The sequence below is a fragment of the Oncorhynchus mykiss genome, chromosome 16, assembly GCF_057628025.1.
Source record: "Oncorhynchus mykiss isolate SJ-2025 chromosome 16, ASM5762802v1, whole genome shotgun sequence".
Taxonomy (NCBI): Eukaryota; Metazoa; Chordata; class Actinopteri; order Salmoniformes; family Salmonidae; genus Oncorhynchus; species Oncorhynchus mykiss.
The window spans coordinates 48408613-48433621 of record NC_143037.1 but is presented as its reverse complement, the minus strand read 5'-3'; the positions used below and the strand labels follow the sequence as shown (position 1 = coordinate 48433621).

The window sequence follows — 25009 nt, the reverse complement described above, 5'->3', positions numbered from 1 at the left end:
CAAAGGGATTAGGGTGCAAAAGGAGAGAGGGACCATCGTAACCTCTTAGGTCAACTGTGACCCCCCCCCCTTTAACCCCCTCGGCCTGACCATCTGAGCATTCAACAAACCATGGGAATGTAGTGAGCATGGAACCAAGAGCGCTCACCATTTGTCTGCAAGAATTGAAAAGGAGGGCAGCAGGGTTTTGGAATGTTGGGCCATTCTTTTCTCAGCACATTCCCGCAGCGTTCTCCCGACAACTAAATGACTGTCAGACCAAATACAAAACGGCCTCCTTTCTGGATTATGCCTCTCCGACAATCACAGCTTGAGAATCGGAAGAATGTTCAACCACTAAAACCCTCCTCCGCCCATCCCTCATCCCCACCCTTGAGGCCATAACATTTTTTTAAAGGGCCAAAAGGGTTATGAAAGCACATGAAGGGGATAGATATTACAAGTATCTCAGAATAATATATCTTTTCACTGTTATTGTGTGACTGCTTCACAGTCTAGAGTGAAACATCTGGTGTTTTTGCTTATAAATGGTGTATTATGTTAACGTGCTGGGTCAGCTACAACTTCTTAGACCAGCTGTGGAATAGACAGTCAATGTACTCCAGGAAACAAAGTGTTCATACATACTAGATAAAAAAACAAAAAAAAACAAGCCAGGCTAATCAAAATTACACATTTATTTTTAGATATTTTTGGCAAAGAACACAGGATCAATCTGGTACAAAGGCAGTAAACAAATGTGCCTCTTATAAAAAGTCTCATGTAATGAGGCATTTGTTTTCAACTGTCATGATGACAAAAAAAAATCTAATAAAAATAATTTTAAAAAGCACAAAAAAAAGAAAAAAAAATCATTCTGTACATAGGTCTTACAAGTCAAAAATAAATAAATAACTTATGAAATATAAAACCAGTAACCAAGGTACAGTATGTACAGATGTCAAATCCTCTCCTGAAAATTGAGTGTGCTTTAAAACTCAAAGAACCATTGGTTCTACTGGACCAAATGTAACATTAACAAGTACAAAAGTAGATTTGGCACTATTTGAAATCTTTGGTTGTTGGTTGTTAGTTTTAGAGTGTCAGAGGCCATGTTAAGTCTTTGGGTCAGAAAGAGTCTCCAGTTCTTTGGGTGTTTAGTCCTCAGAGCTTGCTCTCCTCCTCCTCCATGGCTCTGTTCAGTCCAGGGATGAACTTGAGGAGGCGTCGGCGGAAGCTCTTCTGTTTGGGTTTCCTCTGTAGCGAGCTGAACCCTCCCGATTGCACTTTCTCCCCTGGTGCTGACGAAGAGTTGTTGGAGCCCCTCAGGTAGCTGCGTGTACTGGCGCTGCGGGTCAGGTGGGTCTTGGCCGAGGTGAAGAGCTCGCTGGCGGGGCGGATCAGTCTCTGCTTACCCTGGGGTGGCTTCTCCTGTTCCTGTTGGTCTTTCTCTGTGCTGCTGGTGGTTCTGGTGAGGTCACCGTTGGCGTCGTTGAGGCGGTCACCCTGCCCCTGGTACAGACAGGTCTGGTAGAGTGGGTCCTCCTCTGTGGTGACACTCAGGTGGCTGGCGCTGCTGCTGGTGCTGCCGGTGCAGCGGAGGGCACGCAGGGCGGCCGGGCTCGGTGCGCCCAGACTACCGTACACCCCCGCAGACTCCAGGGACTCATAGATAGCAGCATCACTCATCACTATGCCTAGAGGACACAGGGAAAGAGTGTTACACATCTTGAATTGACTTCAAATTAAATTTACCTGAGATCATATAGATCAACATAAACAAATAACTTACCATGAACAAGCCTCTGCTCTTGCATCATCAAAGATCTGTATTCATCCCATTTCTCATGTAGGGTTTGCTGATAAAAGGAAATACAGCAATATTAGAAAGCAGTCAAAAAGGTGACATTTTGTGTGATTTCCAACTGTGTGCCTGATGGATGAGCTTGGGGACAGCAGCCGTCATCTTGAGAAAAGCCACTTGTTTTCAGATACTAAAAAGGTCCTTTCTACCAGCCAAGTGTAACGTAAGCTTGTAAAACTACGTGCCTACTTTCATTCAATGTGATCTCACAGCCTTCTGTAAGCATGCTGGAGAGCATTGCTGCCGCTAGTCATGAAACAGGTGGAGCAGAGGGAAAAACAGGTGGGAAAGGGGTTGGTCTAAATCTAGCGTGCTGCATGGTGAGAGACCTGCTTTTTCGGGCTACTGGCTATAGGCTTTTCACTACACTGTCAGACTGATCCCAGTCACACACTAGCCTGGTCCCAGATCTGTTTGTGCTCTATAGTCAACTCCTTTTGTCATTGTCACACACCACACTGGATACTCAATTTCTGTTGAAATGTAGAAGCAAGCAGAACCAGAGGTTTGCTAACAAGGGGAAGAGGGGGGGGGGGGGAGATTCACCTTTAGATACTGAAGCCTTGCCTCCAGTTCTGCTTTTCGAATGGAGTCGCTGTACACTGTTTCCAGCCTATAGTGAAGACAGTAATGTTAGTGTTAATTCAGACACAGGAAGGCCAGAGAGCCACAAAGAAAAGTAAGGATTCAAAGCATACTCTGGGCCCAATTAAGAATAGAGAGGAACTTCAGAAGTAGCCATGTAAAGGCCCTTATATAGGAGACCCTAACATGCTAGAGTCTCGGCTCAACAGTTTACAAGTAGGGGGGGGAAGCTTCAGGATGGTATCACGTTTCAAGACACCCACTAGACTGCAGCAACAGGTGCACATCTGAGGGGTTTGTTGTTTTTACTGGGCTGATACAAGCTCTCTGTTAATGGTTCAGTAGGCCTATATGTTTACTAGAGGTGAGAATCATTTGATGAAGTCTATAGTTAGACAAGAGGCATGAGCTGGGCCTCTCATGTGGTTAACTCCACTGCTTAATCAGTTGCCTTCTGAGTTTATAAAAATGGGTCTCGATTCTAATAGGCCTTTTATCTTTTACAAGCAGACAAAGAGAGTGAGAGTGTGGTTCCAATGTAACACGGAGCAAGTTCATTCTGCATATTAACAACGGTATATGGCTTGCTTCTAGGCAACTTTGGTGTGCAAACATGAACAGAACGGTTTAGAGTACGTCCATGTCACATTCATTGTATGGTAATCACTTGAAAGATCTTACCTTTCTCCAGAATATCTTTCAGGAGCCACTAGACTAGATTTACAGAGTCAGCCATGAATGAGTATTCCCATTCTCAGTCAACAGCCAGACTACATTATTGATTCTGTGTGATTTTTGTACTGCTACACTGCGCAAGAAAAAAAGACTCAAGATCTATCCGTATGAAAACGACATTAGAAAGCGTCGACAAACTCTTTATAAAGAACCGATTTGACTAGGGCTTATACAAAGTGGAGCATTGAAGTTGTTACCATCCACAACCAGCCCCCAATCCCCTTGCCAGTTCCCTTTACCAATGAGATGTGATCTGCTTACCTAATGGAGTTCCCAGAGGCCCTGATTAGCTGAACAATCTCCTTGTGCTGAAATCCATCCACAGTGGTCTCGTTCACGCTAGTGATGGTGTCCCCTGTGCACAAAACAACACGCATGTTAACAAAACGGCAACGGACCCAGTTCATTCCAGTGTGGCTTTATCACGGCTGTGGTTCTGCTGAGACTAGTTTGATCCCACTAGCGTCTGTGGTTTGTAGAGCAATAAGAAGCACTTGGTTGGCTGGTGCTCTTGCAGCCCATGTGTGATACAGGCACTCTAGTCTAAACCCTGGCTGTGTGGTCATGGCAGGCGACTTGGCACACGTGCTGTGGTTACCCACTTTTCCTGATAAGACAGCCTGAAAAATATTGATCAAGGATTTGTGTTACTCCATCTGTTACTGTCAGACTATGGCAAGTCTATTCAATTTTTATTTTTATTGATTTCAGATGGTTCTGACCCGACCTGGTTGGAGTTGCAATGCCTTTTCCCCTCTGGTGAACCACACCCTTTTCTCCCCAGTGAGATCTTTTTTCAAATGTAAATCTTTATTTATCCACGCAAGTCAGTTAAGAACAAATTCTTATTTACAATGATGGCCTACTAAAAGGCCTCATGCGGAGACGGGGATTAAAAATAAATACAATATAAATATAGGACAAAACACACCATCACAACAAGAGAGACAACACAACACTACATAAAGAGACCGAAGACAACAACATAGCAAGGCAGCAACACATGACAGCAGAGCAGGGTAGCAACACAACAACATGGTAGCAGCACAAAACATGGCACAAACATTATTGGGCACCGACAACAGCACGTCACACAAAGCAGCCACAACTGATAAAGTCCTAATGGTTCAGTTTAGAGAAAAACACAGGGAGGGAACAATAAACAAGTCATGTATGGAATGTGAAACTGACACTTGCATGTCTGATGTGATGTGTAGTGTGAAGGGGAGGATGTAGCCCTGCCTCTAGAGCGCCTTCTCTCTGAGATGAACAGACACGTGTACTGTAGTATAAGGTTTAGAGAAATGAAATGTGAGAATATACAATTTCTTCGTTCACTTCCCCTATTGTTTCTGATAAACTGGATGGTAATGATGATTCAGACTAGAAAAAAAATAGAGCATGTCTATTCAAGAATGCTATTTTTGAAACACACACAAAAAAACATGATTGAAATAGACATGGCCGAGTTACTGTATGTGTTTGACAGAGGTATTGTATCCGGCAAGGCGGCAACGGAGACGAGGGAGTTGACTCATATGGTGTTAAATTTAACAATCTCTCCCGTTAGTGTTTGTTGACTGGAAAATGAGTAGGCACACTAATATTTGTACTTCCCTAACGCATTTGTGCTTGCGTTTACTTAGAGACTACTAGCTTCCTGGCTGGCAAACAAGAAAGGGGCGGGCTCCTATTAAAAACACCTGTCCTCCCTTCTTCGCCTGAGGTCTATATTCAGTAAAGGCAGGTCATGTACTGTATGTGTCGAATGCTGTTCAACACTGTAAAATAAAAAATAAATCCCTATTGAACAGGGTTTTTCAGTTTCACTTACCGACTTTGAGTCCGGCTTGTTGAGCGGGGCTGTCGTCATGAACCTTGCACACAAATGTGCACATCTCCACAGAGTTTTGGTCCTGGTGGTGCAGCCCATATGTCTGGAAGAAGGTGGAATAATGACTTTTTGGTTGACAGCTTTTCATTCAAATAAATGTATTCTTAGGAACAATTAGATGCAGGGCATGGATATGTTCTTTCGTCATGTTCAAAATCATTGGTCATTTCCCTTCACAAATGCCAAAAGGTCTATACCTAAAGCTCTAGGCTTTGCTGTGTAACAGACAGAAAGGCATTTGAAACTTTGAAGACAGTTCATGGTACAGGGGAGCCTAGCACCTCTCCAACAGTATTGTTGAATATTTGTGATATTAAACTATGTGCTTCTGAGATTGTAGTCTGCATCTGAAGGCCTGACTCTGGCGAGGACCGTCAGACAAACCCTGTGCTACACAGCAGATTAGATAACATTGGCTGACGAAACTGCAAGACAGACGACTTCGAAACAGATAGGCAGAAGGAAGACAGATATCAATTTATATGCAAAAAAATAAGCTTACATTTCCCTTGTGTGGTTAGTCGAAACTAATACAGCTCTCTATCAACATCTGTCATAAAAAAGGATATGAAAAGCAGTCTCTTCATGAGCCAGGACCTTTATCAACACATTTGGTTAGAACAATCAGACATATTTCCTTATGATTTACCAGTGACATTAAAAAACATTCTATTCTGTGTCATCATACTGCAGAAAACCAACAGTGTAATTGACACGCAAACATTTTCCACACATCTTGTTGACGACCTTCCTTCCTTGATTCACACATGACAGTTTCTATCTCGAAGGCAAATGTGACAACCACAGCCAGACTTCCCCTAAGTTGTCTTGTCAAAAGAATCGTGTAATTCAACTGCCGTCCGACAGCGTTATCCTGAGGTGACGTTTGAACTCAGGTTTTCCCTTGACATGCTTGTCTGTTGAGACACTAAGTGACAGACAAAATAATGGGCAATTCCATAGTCAGTAAATCATGTCAAATGCCACCTATTCAGGTGTAAAACCAGCTATCCACTGTGCATTCGGGAAGTATTCAGACCCCTGGACTTTTTCCCACATTTTGTTACGTTACAGCCTTATTCTAAAATGGATTCAATAAAGACATTCTCATCAAATCTACACACAATACCCCATAATGACAAAGCAAAAACAGGTTTTTAGATTAAAAAAAACCAGAAATCTTATTTACACAATATTCAGACCCTTTGCTTTGAGACTCGAAATTGAGCTCAGGTGCATCCTGTTTCCATTGATCATCCTTGATGTTTAAACAACTTGATTAGAGTTCACCTGTGGTACATTCAATTGATTGGACATTATTTGGAAAGGCACACAGCTGTCTATATAAGGTCCCACAGTTGAGAGTGCATGTCAGAGCAAAAACCAAGCCATGAGGTCGAAGGAATTGTCCATAGAGCTCAGAGACATGATTGTGTAGAGGCACAGATCTGGGGAAGGGTACTTCCTGCAGCATTGAAGGTCCCCAAGAACACAGTGGCCTCCATCATTCTTAAATGGAAGAAGTTTGGAAGCACCAAGACTCTTTCTAGAGCTAGCCGCCCGGCTAAACTGAGCAATTGGGTGACAAGGGCCTTGGTCAGGGAGGTGACCAAGAGCCCGATGGTAACTCTGACAGAGCTCTAGAGTTCCTCTGTGGAGATGGGAGAACCTTCCAGAAGGACAACCATCTCTGCAGCACTTCACCAATCAGGCCTTTATGGTAGAGTGGCCAGACGGAAGCCACACATCAGTAAAAGGCACATGGCAGCCTGCTTAGAGTTTGCCAAAAGGCACCTAAAGGACACTCAGACCATGATAAACAAGATTCTCTGGTCTGATGAAATCAAGATTTAATTCTGGCCTGAATGCCAAGCGTCAAATCTGGAGGAAACCTGGCACCGTCCCTATGGTGAAGCATGGTGGTGGCAGCATCAAGCTGTGGGGATGTTTTTCAGCAGCAGGGACTGGGAGATTAATTGAGCAAAGTAGAGAGAGATCCTTGATGAAAACATGCTCCAGAGTGCTCAGGACCTCAGACTGAGGCGAAGGTTCTCCTTTCAACAGGAAAACAACCCTAAGCACACAGCCAAGACAACTCAGGAGTAGCTTTGCGACAAGTCTCTGAATGTCCTTGAGTTGCCCAGCCAGAGCCCGGACTTGAACCTGATTGAACATCTCTGGGGAGACCTGAAAATAACTGTGCAGCGACGCTCCCCATCCGCCCTGACAGAGCTTGAGAAGAAACAGAGAAGAATGGGAGAAACTCCTCAAATACAGGTGTGCCAAGCTTGTAGCGTCATACCTAAGACTCAAATCTCTAATCGCTGCAAAATGTGCTTCAACAAAGTACTGAGTAAAGGTTCTGAATAGTTATGTAAATGTGATATCCGATATTTTGTGCTAACATTTCTAAAAAAAACATTGTTTTTTTGCTTCGTCATTATGGGGTATTGAGCGTAGATTGATGGGGGGGTTACTTTATCCATTTTAGAATAAAGCTATAACGTAACAAAATTTGGAAAAGGTCAAGGGGTCAGAATTCTTCCCGAAGGCATTGTACAAACAGAAAGGAAAACTAGACAAACTCAAGTGTCATGCTCATCTACGTGAAATAATCTGTGAGCATTCTCCCTTGTTTTGACATGTCTGTGCAGTTGACTTCTCCATATCTCTCAACGCAGGCTTCCTTCCTTCTCAGACCCAGAGGCCTTCCACAGAAACAGAACATGCAAATTCCAATCCAACTATGCATTTACAGTACATAGTTGATACTGACATTATCCTCTTATCACACTTAGAACTGGTAAAGTCCAGCGACATGATGGAAAAAGCACAGGATCCTAATGCCATCCATCTCTACCGTCTCTGGGCTTTGACCTCACTTCCTAAAGAACAGGGCTTGGCAGGAAAGGAGGGACCTCCATCCGAACCCTAAATTTAACCATCTATCTGGAATAACTATAAGCAAAACAAGGCAGTGTTGTGAACCTAGAGCAGTACTTTGGTAATGATGATTTTCACGGCCCTTACATTAGCCGGATTTTCACGGCCTTTAAATTGGCCGGCATCTCCTCTTAGAGGTGAGGCTGACAACAAGTGGTGCATTGAAATGAATCGCTGCAGGGACAGAGAGGAGGGAGCTCTGAAAGATAAAGGGGGCCTATGTGCAGAAGTCGGAGTGTTTACAGTGCTCGAGGGATTGGAATATAGTAGGTCTGACACGACACGCAGGAGTGTGAAAGAAGATTTTACAAAACCATGCCGCTTTGAAAATAGACCCGAGAGAAAACAACTACAAAACCGCCTCCTTGTCTCCAGTCATGGGATGGGATACATCAGACCCTTATATTGAGAAAGAATGAGGTTCAGGGGTACATTTCTTAAAAGTACACTACATACACATTAAAGTATGTGGACACCCCTTGAAATTAATTGATTTTGGCTATTTCAGCCACACCCATTGCTGACAGGTGTATAAAATCAAGCACACAGCCATGCAATCTCCATAGACAAACATCAGCAGTAGAATGGCCCGTACTGAAGAGCTCAGTGACGTTCAAAATGTCACCGTCATAAGATTGCAACCTTTCCAACAAGTCAGTGTGTCAAATTTCTGCCCTGGTCAACTATAAGTGATGCTATTGGGAAGTGAAAATGTCTAGAAGCAACAACGGCTCAGTCACGGAGTGGCAGGCCACACAAGCGCATAGAATGGGACCGCCGAGTGCTGAAGCGGGTAAAAATCGTCTACCTTCGGCTGCAACACTCACTAGCAAGTTCCAAACTGCCTCTGGAAGCAACGTCAACACATGAAATGGGTTTCCATGGCCGAGCAGCCGCACACGAGCCTAAGATCACCATGCGCAATGCCATGCGTTGGCTGGAGTGGTGTAAAGCTCACCGCCATTTGACCCTGGAGCAGTAGAAATGCGTTCTCTGGAGTGACGAATCACGCTTCACCATCTGGCAGTCCAACTGACAAATCTGGGTTTTGCGGATGCCAGGAGAACAATACCTGCCCGAATGTATAGTGGCAACTGTAAAGTTTGGTGGAGAAGGAATAATGGTCTGGGGCTGTTTTTCATGGTTTGGGCTAGGCCCCTCAGTTCCAGTTAAGGGAAATCTTAACACTACAGCATACAATGACATTCTAGACGATTCTGTTCTTCCGACTTGGTGGCAAAAGTTTGGGGAAGGCCCTTTCCTGTTTCAGCATGCACAAAGCGAGGTCTATACAGAAATGGTTTGTCGAGATCGGTGAGGAATAACTTGACTGGCCTGCACAATGCCCTGATCTCAACCCCACCCAACACCTTTGGGATGAATTGGAACACAGACTGCGAGCCAGGCCTAATCAGCCAACATCAGTGCCCGACCTCTCTAATGCCCTTGTGGCTGAGTGGAAGCACTTCCCGTTGAACGTGGAACGAGCTCGGTTGTTGGTTGTTGTGGAAAAGTTTGTTGTTTTCAAAGTGTATTGGAAAGTTTCTTAGTAGCTAGTTAACTTTTTAGTTTGGATGCAGTTGGCATCAGTTGCTGGGACTGCTACTCTCTGTCTAGCTAGCTGCTAACTAGCTGCCTATCAAGCTAACAGGGTTTCTTGAGGTCTTGAACGCATCCTGCGACACGGTTAGCCATTGTGGCTGGGACTGCAGATTGTCACGGGTTTGTGGCTGTCTAGATCCCTGCTGTTTATGGTTTCAAATCTTCCCTGTGACCTGGCCGTCTGGAACTGCTAGGAGTAACAGCGTAACCTACGTTGCAAGCTACCATAACAAAGACCAAAGCCAGCGGGAGTACAGTTGAGGACAGTGGTGTCTATCACAGGTGAAGGATCTTTGAAACAAACAAAAAGAGTTCTACAAGCAGTTGTTACAACAACAAGAAAATAGCTTCAAGTGTGTTGTCCAAATACTGATTGATTCAACTAATAAAAGAATGGATGACCTGACCAGAGAGATTCAGGACATGAACAGCTTGCAGTTCTCCCAGGGTCAGCTCAATGAGTTGAAACAGGAGAATGGAAAGATGACAGCAATCTGTAAGTCATTGAGAGAGGACATTAGTTCTGTGTGTGAATCCATGATAACAATGACGGATAAATCTGATTAACTTGAGGGACGATCAAGGCGGAATAACATGGTTGTGGATGGAATTGCAGAATCTCCACACGAGACCTGGACAGAGTCTGAGGACAAAGTCAAGGAAATGATCAATGAGAAATTGGAGATGGACCACAGGAAGATTGAGGTGGAGTGCGCCCACAGGACTGGAAAACCCACCACCGGCCCAATGACAGGCCCAGGTGCTAACAGGCCCAGGTGCCATCTATAGAAGAGAGAAATTATTATGGGGGAGGTGTTGCTGTATATATATATATATATATATATATATATATATATATATATATATATATATATATATATATATATATATATATATATATATATATATATATATATATATATATATATATATATACACACACATACACATACATATATATATATATATATATATATATATATATATATATATATATATTACACATATAACCCATATATATTCAGAGCCATATCCATGTAATGCTTAGAGAAGATCTTATGTCAAATGTTAATGAAGTGTTGTGGTTGCAAGTTAACTTTGCCCAAGTGCTAACAGTCAGTATATGAATAATGTGTGTGAAATGCTAGATCGTGTATGATGTAAACAGAAAGGTCTACTTTCTTGGGGACCTGAATATTGACTGGTTTTCATCATGCTGCTTGCTCAAGAGGAAGCTTCTCACTGTAACCAGTGCCTGTAATCTGGTTCAGATTATTAACAAACACTACAGGAACAAGATCATCCACATGTATTGATCACATTTTTACTAATACTGTAGAACTTTGTTCTAAAGCTGTATCCGTACCCATTGGATGCTATATCCAAGAAAGCCAAAGTTCCAAAAGCTGGGCCTAAAATAGTATAAGAGATCATACAAAATATGTTGTGACTTATGTGGAGGATGTAAAAAAATATATATGTTGGTCTGATGGGATTAATAAGGAGCATCCAGATGCTGCACTTGAATAATATATGAATTTGCTTCTTCAAATTATTGCTAAAAACATGCACCTGTTAAGAAACTGACTATTAGAACTGTTAAGGCTCCATGGATTGATGAGGAATTGAAAAACTGTATGGTTGAAATAGTTGGGGCAAAAGGAGCAGCTAATAAGTCTGGCTGAACAACTGACTAGCTGGCTTACTGCAAATTGAGAAATTATGTGACTAAACTCAACAAGAAGAAACTGCATTATGAAGCCAAGCTCAATGATATGAAGAATGATGGAAAAACACGGAGTACTTTAAATTAAATTATGGGCAGAAAGAAATTCAACTCCATCTTTAATCGAATCAGATGGCTTATTCATCACAAAACCATTTGATGTTGCCAATTATTTTATTGATTACATCATTGGCAAAGTGGGCAAACTTAGGTAGATAATGCCAACAACGGACAGTGAGCCATCGTATTCATGCATAAAAAAAACTAATAATGAAAGAAAAGCATTGCAAGTTCGAATTTTGTAAAAGATGTGGATTTTTTTTATTGTTATTGATCAATAATGACAAACCTCCTGGCATTGGCAACTTAGATGCAAAGCTACTGAGGATGGTAGCTGACTCTATAGCCACTCCTATTTGTCATATTTTTAATCTGAGGAAAGTCTTTGTCCTCAGGCCTCGAGTGGTAAAGTCAGACTTTACTGGTTCTAACAGCAGACCTATAAACTTGCTGCCAGCTCTTAGCAAACTGTTGTAAAAATTGTGTTCGACCAAATACAAAGCTATTTCTCTGTAAACAAATTAACAAAATACTTTTGGCATGCTTACAGAAAAGGGCACTAAACATGTACTGCACTCACAAAAATTACTGATGATTGGTTGGAAGAAATTGACAATAAGACGATTGTGGGAGCTGTACTGTTAGATTTCAGTGCAACCTTTGATATTATTTTGACCATAACCATAAAATGTATGTTTTATGGCTTTTCAACCTTGCCATATTGTGAATTCAGAGCTATCTATCTAATAGTCCTCAACGTGTTTTCTTTAATGGAAGCTTCTCTAATGGCAAACATGTAAAGTGTGGTGTACCGCAGGCTAGCTCTCTAGGCCCTCTACTCTTTTCTATTTTTACCGATGACCTGACACTGGCATTAAACAAAGCATGTGTGTCCATGTATGCTGATGATTCAACCATTTACGCGTCAGAAATCACAGCTAATGAAGTCACTGAAACCCTTAAAGAGTTGCAGTCTGTTTTGGAATGGGTGGCCAGCAATAAACTGGTCCTAAACATCTATAAAACTAAGAGCATTGTATTTGGTACAAATAATTCCCTAAGTTCTAGACATCAGCTGAATCTGGTAATGTTGAACAAGTTGAGAAGACTAAATTACATGGCGTTACCTTAGATTGTAAACTTCCATGGTCAAAACATATAATTTAGATTCAATGGTTGGTAAGATGGGGAGAGGTCTGTCTGTAATAAAGAGATGTGCTGCTTTTTTGACACCGCACTCCAAAAAGCAGGTCCTGCAGGATCTAGTTTTGTCTTATCTTGATTACTGTCCAGTCGTGTGGTCGAGAGCTGCATGGAAAGACCTAGTTAAGCTGTAGCTGGCACAGAACAGAGCGGCACGTCTTGCTCTTCATTATAGTTAGAGGGCTGATATAAATACTATGCATGCCAGTCTCTCTTGGTTAAGAGTTGAGAAGAGACACTGCATCACTTCTTTTAATAAGAAACTGTTGAAAATCCCAAATTGTTTGCATAGTCAACTTACACACAGCTCTGACACACACACACACACACCCCACCAGATGTCTTTTCACAGTCCCCAAATCCAGAACAAATTCAAGAAAGTGCACAGTATTATATAGAGACATTATTGCATGGAACTCTGTTTCAAAAAACAGATAAATCAACACCTCATGGCACAACAACTCTCCCTTGTTTGACCTACATAGTTTGTGTGTATGTATTGATATGTAGGCCTTCTGTAAAATAAATAAATAAAAACATGATTTATGTAGTTCTGTCCTTGAGCTGTTGTCGATTAATGTTCTGTATTATGTCATGTTTCATGTTCTGTGTGGACTCCAGGAAGAGTAGCTGCAATGTACCAACATCTAGTGGTAAGCCTTCCCAGAAGAGGAGGCTGTTGTAGCAGCAAACAGGAGGGGGGGAGGGGCAACTCCATATTAATGCCCATGATTTTGGAATGAGATGTTTGATGAGCAGGCGTCCACATACTTGTGGTCACGTAGTGTATCTGATCGATACGCTGATGGCCGTTCAACACATTTAGATTGGAGTGTGTATCTTATGGGATTTATTGGAAAATCATCCACATGGTTGGAGGAATCAATCTCATCTGAGGTAATGTGAACGTGAGGGAGAAGGACACTCTGAAATCAACAAATAACACCCCCCCCACGTCTATAATCTGCTTACCTGGATCTCAAAGCCAAAGGTCTCCTCCTCCTTCTTCACCAGGACAACAACTTTCCTAAAATGAAAAACGTGGATATGATTAGTTGATATACAGTATTGAATATATGGGGATATGATTACTTGATATACAGTATTGAATATTTTTGGGATATGACTGCTTGATACACAGTATTGAGCCATGAGCCATGACCCAATTGTGACTGGTGAGTGACATCACCACCATAAAACACATGGGTTCATCATCCTCACTGAAAATGCTTAATAATGAAATAGCCAGAGTGCAATGGAGTGCTTTCCAACGATCTCTCCATAGATATTCACTCCAGATAATATCTTATCTGCTGTAATGGGACATTTAAAAGGAATAAAATGAATTATCAGTTCAATGATTAACACAATGTATTATAGTGTTCCTTTCTGTAATACACATGATTTTATTTGTGCAAGGTTGATGGTCACTAGACTTGAATGTTATGGACTGCTGATAGTGTTCGCGCCAGTCTAAAGGCGCCAGTTCCAAGGACACTGGTTATTATTATGTTCTGGGAGGCTGTCTGATTCACTACCTTGTGTTATGCGTTTACAGAACACATGTAGTTAGGATACAAGGGCCTGCTCAGAGAAGGCTTGGGAGACATGCGCTCTGCTTATGTGTTGGAGGTGTTTCCCTGTTGCAACTTGTATTAAAACTGAGATTTTTTATTGACTTTATCAACCACGCTCTCCTTTTCGTTTCACGTGGAATTCCCTTGACATACGCTCTTGGATTTTTTTCTCTGCATAAAATACATGGACATCATGATAGCTAGCTGTGTAATACACTCATGGTTAAACAGAACTCTGAAATGGCAAAAAGTTTGAAGCAAAAAAAAACTGAATTAAATAGTGAAAAGGTTGTTTCTTTTAGGAAGTGGTGATAAAAAAATATATGTATATATACACACACACACACACGAAATGCCTCAGGAGGACATGATGGACTGGACGACAAGTCTTAACACTGTTGAAGAGTTAATCAAATGGCTACCCAGACTATTTGCATTGAACCTTGCACACTTACTGGACTCCCACTACCCACACACACTCACACATACTACACTGACACTCCAACACACACTGACGCCACACACACTTTCACATATTCTGCTGCTACTCTGTTTATTATATAAATCCTGATTGCCTAGGCATTTTTACCCCTTCCTACATGCACACATTGCCTCAATTACCTGAACTACCTATTACCTCTGCACATTGACTCAGTACTGGTACTCCTTGTATACAGCCTAGTCATTGTTTTTATAGTGTTACTATTTCCTTTTTCGACGCATGTGACAAAGAAAATGTGATATCTTACAGAATTAACAATAAAAAAATGGCATTATAAATCATCCACAAAGTACACTACTAAGAAAATAACTACAGTACAGCTACAGTAAAATGACAAATAAAACTCTTGCATGTTCTTATCTAAATTGCATGACAAGATATTGCTGATGCCAGAACATGACAAGCACTCTTTTGTTTCCAAAGAGCTCTTTGCGTCATACCAAAAGTAAAAATGTCCAAAGGTCTAACTGGGCAGTGTGTACTGCAATGTCCACTTAACATCATAACAGCATCCATAGATTAGATAGAAATGCATAATACATTAGAATGTCAAATAGTAATAACCAAAAACACAAAAAGGTTACTGTACTACTGCCTTTCTGTAACTCACCACATTCAAATTTCCCAAGAATCAAACCCAGAGGCCTCTGAAATACTCTAATTACTCTGAAAGCAGCCTACTGTAGCTTAGTTAACACATCATTTGGGTCTGCTGTGAATGAAAGGGTTTAGAGTAAGGCTGATTGGGTCTGTTCTGACGGTCTTTGTATGACGCGCTTCTTTCACAGTAAGAGTGAAAAAGTGACAGATACACCAATGTGTCCTGAAACTGACGGAAGGGTGTGAGATGACTGTTGGGCTTACCTCTGTGGCTCTGGTGTTTGAGTGAGAGGCTTCCACTTCTGCAGCCCGCCACTCTGTGAATTGAAAACATAACAGACATGAAATATGACAACCAAAAACAGTTTTATGGGGGGGGTTTAGAACAGAAACCACACACAGGGATTTCCCAACTACGTACGTAGGCCAGGTTCAGTACACACCTCAATCTTCTTGTCCATCAGGTCCCCCTGAGGCATGTTGTATAGTGTGTGTTTTTAAGCTACTGAGCCAAAACACGGGTAAGAAACAATTACAGATAGACACGCATTTCTGGTTCTGTCTGATCCCGGTTTAGCCTATATTTAGCTCTACTCTACGCTGTCCACTGTCTTGTGATGCCCAGACTGCTGATACGCCAAACTGTGTGTTTTTTTTTTTTTCAATAACGATCTAAAATATCTCCCTATTTGTACAGGTTATACTCAGACTGTAGACAAACCAGATGTGTGTGTGGACTTGAGTCTTTGGTCCTCTTGCCACAATCACTGCATTGAGGGAAAACCCAAGCCAAATTGGGACCCAACCTCCACTTTACTTAGTGTAAACTACAAGTCTCTCATACTACATAACGTACTGTATTTAGCCTACAATCAATTCACCTCTGTTCTACCTCAATGATCCTAAGTGTTGACCCAATGAAAGGGCATTTTTATGTCTCTACCTCTTTGGGCATTTTCCAACACTCCCAGAATTGTCCCGGGCCCCTCTCAATGACTTCATTTATTCCCAGAGAGAGAGAGAGAGAGCGAGAGACTCCTGGGGGTGGTGGGTGCAGAGCAGGGTGCCCTGCACATTCCCCTGTTGTGGCCCCAGGCTCCAGATGATGGTGAGAGACATAGGAAGGAGGCCTGTGTATAACTCTGGCTGGCCTGCTAATACAGTACATCTATAGAACAAGGGCAGCCAATGCTGTTGTGTCAAACAAAACTGCTTCAGCTTTCCCCCCAAAAAATCTATTTTGCCAATCTACATCACAGTAAATTCCCAGATTATGATGCTGGGCCATGTGGAAAGCGTTGGAACGTGACAAGCGAACACCATTTATGTTCTTGCTTGAGTGTGCCACCTCTTATACAAAGCTTATATCAAAACAGGAAACAATGCTTGGTGCGTAAAACAGCAACAGACCACCCATATTGGGCTCAGACAAGAAAGGGTCATACAAATATTCCCACTGCTGTTTCTAAATCAAATCTAATTTTATTTGTCACATACACATGGTTAGCAGATGTTAATGCGAGTGCAGCGAAATGCTTGTGCTTCTAGTTCCTAACATGTAGTAATACCTAACAAGTAATCTAACCTAACAATTTCACAACAACTACCGTATACACACACAAGTGTAAAGGAATGAATAAGAATATGTACATAAAAATATATGAATGGGTGATGGCCTAACGGCATAGGCAAGATGCAGTAGATGCTAGAGTACAGTATATACATATGAGATGAGTAATGTAGGGTATGTAAACATTATATAAAGTGGCATTGTTTAAAGTGGCTAGTGATACATTTATTACATCAATTTTCCCAGTATTAAAGTGGCTGGAGTTGAGTCAGTATATTAGCAGCAGCCACTCAATGTTAGTGATGGCTGTTTGACAGTCTGATGGCCTTGAGATAGAGAGACTGAAAAACAGCTTCTAACACAATGAATGCCGTCAGACTCATAATTAACACCAGACATCCTTTTATGTGCGCAATATATGTGCTAGTGAGAAGCCATGAGAAATGAACAAACTTTACATCAGACTTCAAATATTGAGCATATCCAAGCTGGGCTCTGTTGCTGAAAGTGACACTGCCATGTGCTTTCATTCAGGGCATCATTCCAGATGGCTGGGTGGTGAATTTAGCAACAACAAAAAGTGTAACACATGAAACAGCTTTTTCCTGCAATCTAGAGCCATAATCATTATGCTTAATTATATGTAAAACAAAATATGGTTTACTGACTGGTGGTTCTTTTTTTTATTTTTTTAAACTAAATATGCTTCTCTTCATCTCTGCAAAATTCTGTGTAAAGATTGAAAGGAATGAGAGTCTTACTCAGTACATTTAGTAATTGCTTGCTTTTCTAAAGTCTGCCAGCCTGGCCAGCTAAAACAGTTAGACAAGCTAGCGACTCTAACTGGATTGATAGCCTGACATGGCTTCTTAGTTCACTCTTACAAAAATGGGTTCTATAAGGGTTATTCGGCTGTCCCCATAAGAGAACCCTTTTGGGTTCCATTACGAACCTTCTGTGAAAAGGGTTCTACATGGAACCAAAAAGGGGTTGTCCTGCGAGGACAAAAACATATTCAAGTTCTAGATAGCACCGTTTTCTCCCTAAGAGTGTACCTAGTTGAGGTTGGGAAGCTTTCTGGGCTAGCAAAAGCCAACTTCATAAAAATTGCTAGGCGCCAGGCTAGTAGTACTACAGAGAAACAACAAAGAATATTTTTTAAAACAGGACAAGTCAAAGTGGGCACGTGCCACCTATAGGCATGGCGCTTCTGCTTTCATTGATATCTTTAGTCGAATACTTCTGCCACCTTCCTGTGCAAATCGGAACTAGGACATGTTTAACTAACTAGTTGTAGATAATCACGTGCCACGTTCAACGCATTGGCAAGTCAGAAATGACCGAGTTTCCTAGTTCTGAATATTAAAGGAGCAAGTGCAAGTTACAATGTAACCATCACTGTAACACAGGATACATACCTTTCTGTAGTTCCTTGGCAACGTTCCACCAGAGTAAGCCAAAGTCTTGTAATTATACACCTCCGAGGAATTAGTTGGTAAATCCATAGTTTTACAACTGTCTGACTTTGAGGACGGAAAGTAAATTTCGTCCTGGCTCGAAAGTCCACTAGCTGGATCACAGGAGTTTACTTTTTTAAGCCTTCGAAGTGTCATATTCTTCATATTATGTGCGCTGTGATCAACAACAAAAAGCAGAAGAAACAATAAAATGTCCACAATATCAATATCCCTCCCACTCCTCTATCGCAGCCAACACACTGATGCTTCTGTCCAGGCAGCATACACATTGTACAACTTCAAATTGGGAAGGCTGCGAGTACACAGAAGGCGGTCCCGACTGTGACGACACAATTGGATGGTTGTGTTTTCTTTTGTTTGGCGATCTTTGTGCACGTTTGCAAAAACCAATGGGTCAAGAAATTAGCAATTTGTGCAGTGTGCAAAAGTCTCACATGCCTGAAAAAATAAATTGCCTATATAGCCGTAATTCTCTTAAATTTAAACAAGAAGGCCTGCGTTTCTAAAAATGAAAACAGTATCGGTTTAAAATGGGCTACAGCTGTTTAAATGATAAAGTTATCAGATTAGTTGGGAACAAACTTGGTCAAAGGCTGGGCTGTAATTACCTAGGCCTACATAAGTAGTAATTACTATTGTGTTCTAATGCAAGACGCATAGCATTACAGTTTTTGACAATTGCTTACACATCATTTCTGAAACTATGGCTCCTTTTCACTAGACTACACACAAAACCCCAAACACACACATGCAAAACATCACACATCTCTTGCAAAACCAAAAACTTAATTCAAAACTATTTTTAACTTTTCTCAAAATTGTGTTTTTGCATCAAAACTCTGCACACACACCATCAAATGATTAGCTCTTATACATGCCAACTACACAAGGATGTGACAAATGTAAAACATGACTATCTTGTCTTTTGCATGTTCAGTGGAGTCCACGGCAGTTTGTCATAGCACTCACACGTACATGTATATGCACAAATATATACAGTATGTATGCATACTCAGTATATATTTACACTACAAACAGAAATGCAAGAGGGGAAAAATGTATTGAGAAATAAAGACATTGTATTTACATCCAGATTTCCGGATGAACAGTAACAGACAAAACAAATACAGTAGAATATAAAAACAAATAGGCTTGTCACTATAAAGAAAAAAACAATTAGGGTGCACCCTGTCTCCTATATGGGCATGGCCACACCCCCTCATCAACATCACAAGCAATGTTCTCTCTGGCTAAACAGCGTCTGGAGTGGCGTATCCAGCCCTGGCATGCCTCCTCCTTGTCCTCGTCCCCCTCTTACGCGCACTCCTCTAACTCTCTCTCCAAAATTGGCCTCCATTGTTGTCCAAACCAAGAACGCCAACCTGAAGCCTATTTACAGTGCTCAAGCTCTGATTTCTAAGTGAAGAAATTAGCTCTAAGTGTTTTCACACGTAAGCACTGGGAGTAGATAAAAGGTTGTGGCATTTTGGGTAGCAGTGTTTTCCAAACAAAACACCTGTTAGTCTTGAATGATGTGTCTAATGTAGAGAACTGTGTTTAGGGTTTTGCAATTGTAAACTGACTGTAAAGCTGATAATGCACTTGCAGTTTTGCAGACTTGGTCTTAAGATTAGGTATATGAGTTAATGGTTTCACTGAGTATGCCTCAAGTACCACTTTTAGTGTGTAAACGATTGTAAAAAACTGCAAACAATAATACATGAGGTCATGTGCTACACATTTGTTTTATCATGGCTGTGATGTGGCATAGCCATGAGGCAAAGCAGATTGGTTAACCACCACAGCCATGGCACACATGTCATACATAACACATGTACTCGAGTGTATTGTTGCTTTTGTACAAAGGGTCACCAGCATTATAACGCAAGATTATTTCCCAAACCATACATTTTTCAACAAAACGTGATGCTAAAAAACTGTCTGTCAAGAGCAATTTTAGGCGTTCTCTGATCGTTAGTTCTATTCGTATTGACAGTCATGTACAGCAAAACTACCTCACACCTAACAAACTAGCTGCATTTCGTTTTGTTTGGCTTGCTTTCGTGGTTTCGACTGTCTCGTCCCGACTCGTTCATTATTATGGGCCACAGTGGAGAACGAATTGTAATATTGCTACAATGTTGCAAATATCGGAGATAACGTCTAGATACTTTTTACAGTGGAGGTCAAGTTTATAAATGGCATGACTGTGCAGATGAGACGGACGACAGTGGATCTGTAAAAGTTGTAGTAGTGCGTTGCTAGGTAACCACATAACCGATGGCACTTTTTATGAATGTACTGGCCATGTGTATGCTGTCTAGTATATCATGGGCAGATAGAGTCGAACAATGGGAAATCCTAACCACCCATTGTATAAATTGCTTTTAATAATCCATCTGTGAATGTAGCCTATCAACGTAGGTATAAAGTCATAGGGCCCATGCCAATGAGGCCCACACAGAACCGACCGCTGAAACGGGGCAAGTGGCGCCCCCCTGTGATCATGCATATATTTGGTAACCTAAACAGAGTTTGTGAGACCTTGATATTTATTAGGTCTAACTAAGAAAGAAACGAATAATCAAATGGTTACCTATTCATTCGATAATAACCACACCAAATCATGTCATGATGGTTTATTGAAATATATACAGCATCATTTGAAATATGTTTTAACATTCTCAGGATTTATGATATGGCTAACCTCCAATTAGATATATTCAATAGGATAAACTGATGCCTTGCATTGAGGGAAAAGTAAACAATTCGTTTTCAATCCAAACGGTCACTCAATATATTAAAACTAAAAGCTTATTTAAAAAGGACATTTAAGGTCTGCTTTTAAAACAATTCAATGTGGTTTGGTCTTAGGACATTGGGGCAAAGGGTTTCCTGCTTACATACAGAAGCACTAATGAGTGCATAATCATTTCAAATACAATCTGCATTAATTATGACGTGTGGGTATATTACCACAAGCTTTATGCATTGCAATTAAAAATATTTCATAGCTTAATACATCCTAGAAAATTCTAGACTTTCAATGACCATATATTTACACACACACACACACACTTAGCAAGAAAAGAAAAGTCCTTTCACTGTCAACTGCATTTATTTTCAGCAAACTTAACATGTGTACATTTTTGTATGAACATAAGATTCAACAACTGAGACAAACTGAACAAGTCCCACAGACATGTGACTAACAGAAATGGAATAATGTGTCCCTGAACAAAGGGGGGGGGGGTCAAAATCAAAAGTAACAGTCAGTATCTGGTGTGGCCACCAACTACATTAAGAACTGCTGTGCATCTCCTCCTCATGGACTGAACCAGATTTGCCAGCTCTTGCTGTGAGATGTTACCCCACTCTTCCACCAAGGCACCTGCAAGTTCCCGGACATTTCTGGAGGGAATGGTCCTAGCCCTCACCCTCCGATCCAACAGGTCCTAGACGTGCTCGATGGGATTGAGATTTGGGCTCGTCGGTGGCCATGGCAGAACACAGCAGGACATCACACACAGAACGAACAGTATGGCTGGTGGCATTGTCATGCTGGAGGGTGATGTGATGATGAGCCTGCAGGAAGGGTACCACATGAGGGAGGAGGACGTCTTCACTGTAACGCACAGCGTTGAGATTGCCTGCAATGACAACAAGCTCAGTCCGATGATACTGTGACACACCGCCACAGACCATGACGGACCCTTCACCTCCAAATCGATCCCGCTCCAGAGTACAGGCCTTGCTCATTCCTTCGAAAATAAACGCGAATCTGACCATCACCTCTGGTGAGACAAAACCGCGACTCGTCAGTGAAGAGCACTTTTTGCCAGTCCTGTCTGGTCCAGCGACGGTGGGTTTGTGCCCATAGGCGATGTTGTTGATGTCTGGTGAGGACCTGCCTATTGCGGACAGTCTGAGCACTGATGGAGGGATTGTGCGTTCCTGGTGTAACTTGGGCAGTTGTTGTTGCCATCCTGTACCTGTCCTGCAGGTGTGATGTTCAGATGTACCGATCCTGTGCAGGTGTTGTTACAGTGCCTTGCGAAAGTATTCGGCCCCCTTGAACTTTGCGACCTTTTGCCACATTTCAGGCTTCAAACATAAAGATATAAAACTGTATTTTTTTTGTGAAGAATCAACAACAAGTGGGACACAATCATGAAGTGGAACGACATTTATTGGATATTTCAAACTTTTTTAACAAATCAAAAACTGAAAAATTGGGCGTGCAAAATTATTCAGCCCCTTTACTTTCAGTGCAGCTGTCACGTTCTGACCTCTATTTCCTTTGTTTTGTATGTAGTTAGTATGGTCAGGGCGTGAGTTGGGTGGGCAGTCTGTTTGTTTTTCTATGATTTGGGTATTTCTATGTTTCGGCCTAGTATGGTTCTCAATCAGAGGCAGGTGTCATTAGTTGTCTCTGATTGAGAATCATACTTAGGTAGCCTGGGTGTCACTGTGTGTTTGTTGGGTGATTGTTCCTGTCACTGTGTTTGTTGTCACAGGATAGGACTGTTTTGCGTTTTCACATTTCTTGTTTTTGTTAGTTTGTTCATGTGTAGTTATTTATTAAAACATGAATCAAAACAACCACGCTGCGCTTTGGTCCGCCTCTCGTACAGACGAACGTCATTACAGAATCACCCACCCCAACAGGACCAAGCGGCGTGGTAACGGGCAACGGCAAGAGGAGCAGCAGGAGAAGCAACAGAGGCAGCAGCAACAGGAGCAGCAGCAGCAGCAGTGGGAGAGGCTGCACTATTTGGAGAAATGGACATGGGAGGAGGATTTGGATGGTAAAGGACCCTGGGCTCAGCCAGGAGAACATCGCCGCCCCAAGGAAGAACGGGAGGCGGCGAAAGCGGAGAGGCGCCGGTATGAGGAGGCAGCGCGGCGTCGTGGATGGAAGCCTGAGAGTCAGCCCCAAAAATTTCTTGGGGGGGGGCTAACAGGGAGTATGGCTACGCCAGGTAGGAGACCTGAGCCAACTTCCTGTGGTTACCGGGGGGCTAGAGAGACCGGGCAGGCACCGTGTTATGCTGTGGAGCGCACGGTGTCCCCAGTGCGGGTGCACAGCCCGGTGCGGTACATTCCAGCTCCGCGTATCGGCCGGGCTAGAGTGGGCATCGAGCCAAGTGCCATGAAGCCGGCTCTACGCATCTGGTCTCCAGTGCGTCTCCTTGGGCCGGCTTACATGGCACCAGCCTTGCGCATGGTGTCCCCGGTTCGCCTGCATAGCCCAGTGCGGGCTATTCCACCTCGCCGCACTGGCAGGGCGACCGGGACCATTCAACCGGGTAAGGTTGGGCAGGCTCGGTGCTCAAGAGCTCCAGTGCGCCTGCACGGCCCGGTCTATCCGTCACCACCTCCACGCACCAGCCCTCCGGTGGCAGCTCCCCATACCAGGCTGTCTCTCCGGCCCATCCTTACAAGGGCTTCCTCCTCTCCAGCGCTGCCGGAGTCTCCCGCCTGTTCGGCGCTACAAGAGCTACTCAGTCCGGCGCTTCCAGAGCCTTCCTCCTCTCCAGCGCCGCCAGTGCCGCCCGTCTGCCCAGCGCCGCCAGTGCCGCCCGTCTGCCCAGCGCCGCCAGTGCCGCCCGTCTGCCCAGCGCCGCCAGTGCCGCCCGTCTGCCCAGCGCCGCCAGTGCCGCCCGTCTGCCCAGCGCCGCCAGTGCCGCCCGTCTGCCCAGTGCCGCCCGTCTGCCAGGGGCCGCCAGTGCCGCTCGTCTGCCAGGGGCCGCCAGTGCCGCCCGTCAGCCAGGGGCCGCCAGTGCCGCCCGTCAGCCAGGGGCCGTCAGTGCCGCCAGTCAGCCAGGGGCCGCCAGTAAGCCAGGGGCCGCCAGTGCCGCCAGTCAGCCAGGGGCCGCCCGAGCTGCTATCGCCCCTCTGTCCCGAGCTGCTATCGCCCCTCTGTCCCGAGCTGCTGCCGCCCCTCTGTCCCGAGCTGCTGCCGCCCCTCTGTCCCGAGCTGCTGCCGCCCCTCTGTCCCGAGCAGCTGCCGCCCCTCTGTCCCGAGCAGCTGCCGCCCCTCTGTCCCGAGCAGCTGCCGCCCCTCTGTCCCGAGCAGCTGCCGCCCCTCTGTCCCGAGCAGCTGCCGCCCCTCTGTCCCGAGCAGCTGCCGCCCCTCTGTCCCGAGCTGCTGCCGCCCCTCTGTCCCGAGCTGCTGCCGCCCCTCTGTCCCGAGCTGCTGCCGCCCCTCTGTCCCGAGCTGCTGCCGCCCCTCTGTCCCGAGCTGCTGCCGCCCCTCTGTCCCGAGCTGCTGCCGCCCCTCTGTCCCGAGCAGCTGCCGCCCCTCTGTCCCGAGCAGCTGCCGCCCCTCTGTCCCGAGCAGCTGCCGCCCCTCTGTCCCGAGCAGCTGCCGCCCCTCTGTCCCGAGCAGCTGCCGCCCCTCTGTCCCGAGCTGCTGCCGCCCCTCTGTCCCGAGCTGCTGCCGCCCCTCTGTCCCGAGCTGCTGCCGCCCCTCTGTCCCGAGCTGCTGCCGCCCCTCTGTCCCGAGCTGCTGCCGCCCCTCTGTCCCGAGCTGCTGCCGCCCCTCTGTCCCGAGCTGCTATCGCCCCTCTGTCCCAAGCTGCTGCCGCCCCTCTGTCCCGAGCAGTTGTCCCTCTGTCCCGAGCAGCTGCTTCACCTCTGTCCCGAGCTGCCCCTCTGTCCCAAGCAGCCCCTCTGTCCAGTGGGGTCA

At 43.9% G+C, this 25009-nt stretch overlaps 1 protein-coding gene across 2 annotated transcripts; it reads right to left on the bottom strand.

Moving 5' to 3' along the window:
* Nucleotides 1-659: 659 nt before the first annotated feature.
* Nucleotides 660-19566, bottom strand: tamalin (trafficking regulator and scaffold protein tamalin). 2 transcript variants are annotated; one of them, XM_021566144.3, is made up of 8 exons: nucleotides 18259-19566; nucleotides 15535-15587; nucleotides 13564-13618; nucleotides 4998-5100; nucleotides 3425-3518; nucleotides 2390-2456; nucleotides 1772-1838; nucleotides 660-1676 (listed from the first exon to the last, which is right to left on the bottom strand). In XM_021566144.3, exons 1-8 carry the CDS (start codon nucleotides 18460-18462, stop codon nucleotides 1144-1146), a joined length of 1176 nt encoding a protein of 391 aa, XP_021421819.1. In that variant the 5' UTR covers nucleotides 18463-19566; the 3' UTR covers nucleotides 660-1143. The 2 variants fall into 2 exon arrangements, with proteins under 2 accessions (XP_021421819.1, XP_090059142.1); XM_090203016.1 differs by having other exon boundaries at nucleotides 4998-10096; nucleotides 18259-18622.
* Between the last annotated feature and the right edge of the window lie 5443 nt (nucleotides 19567-25009).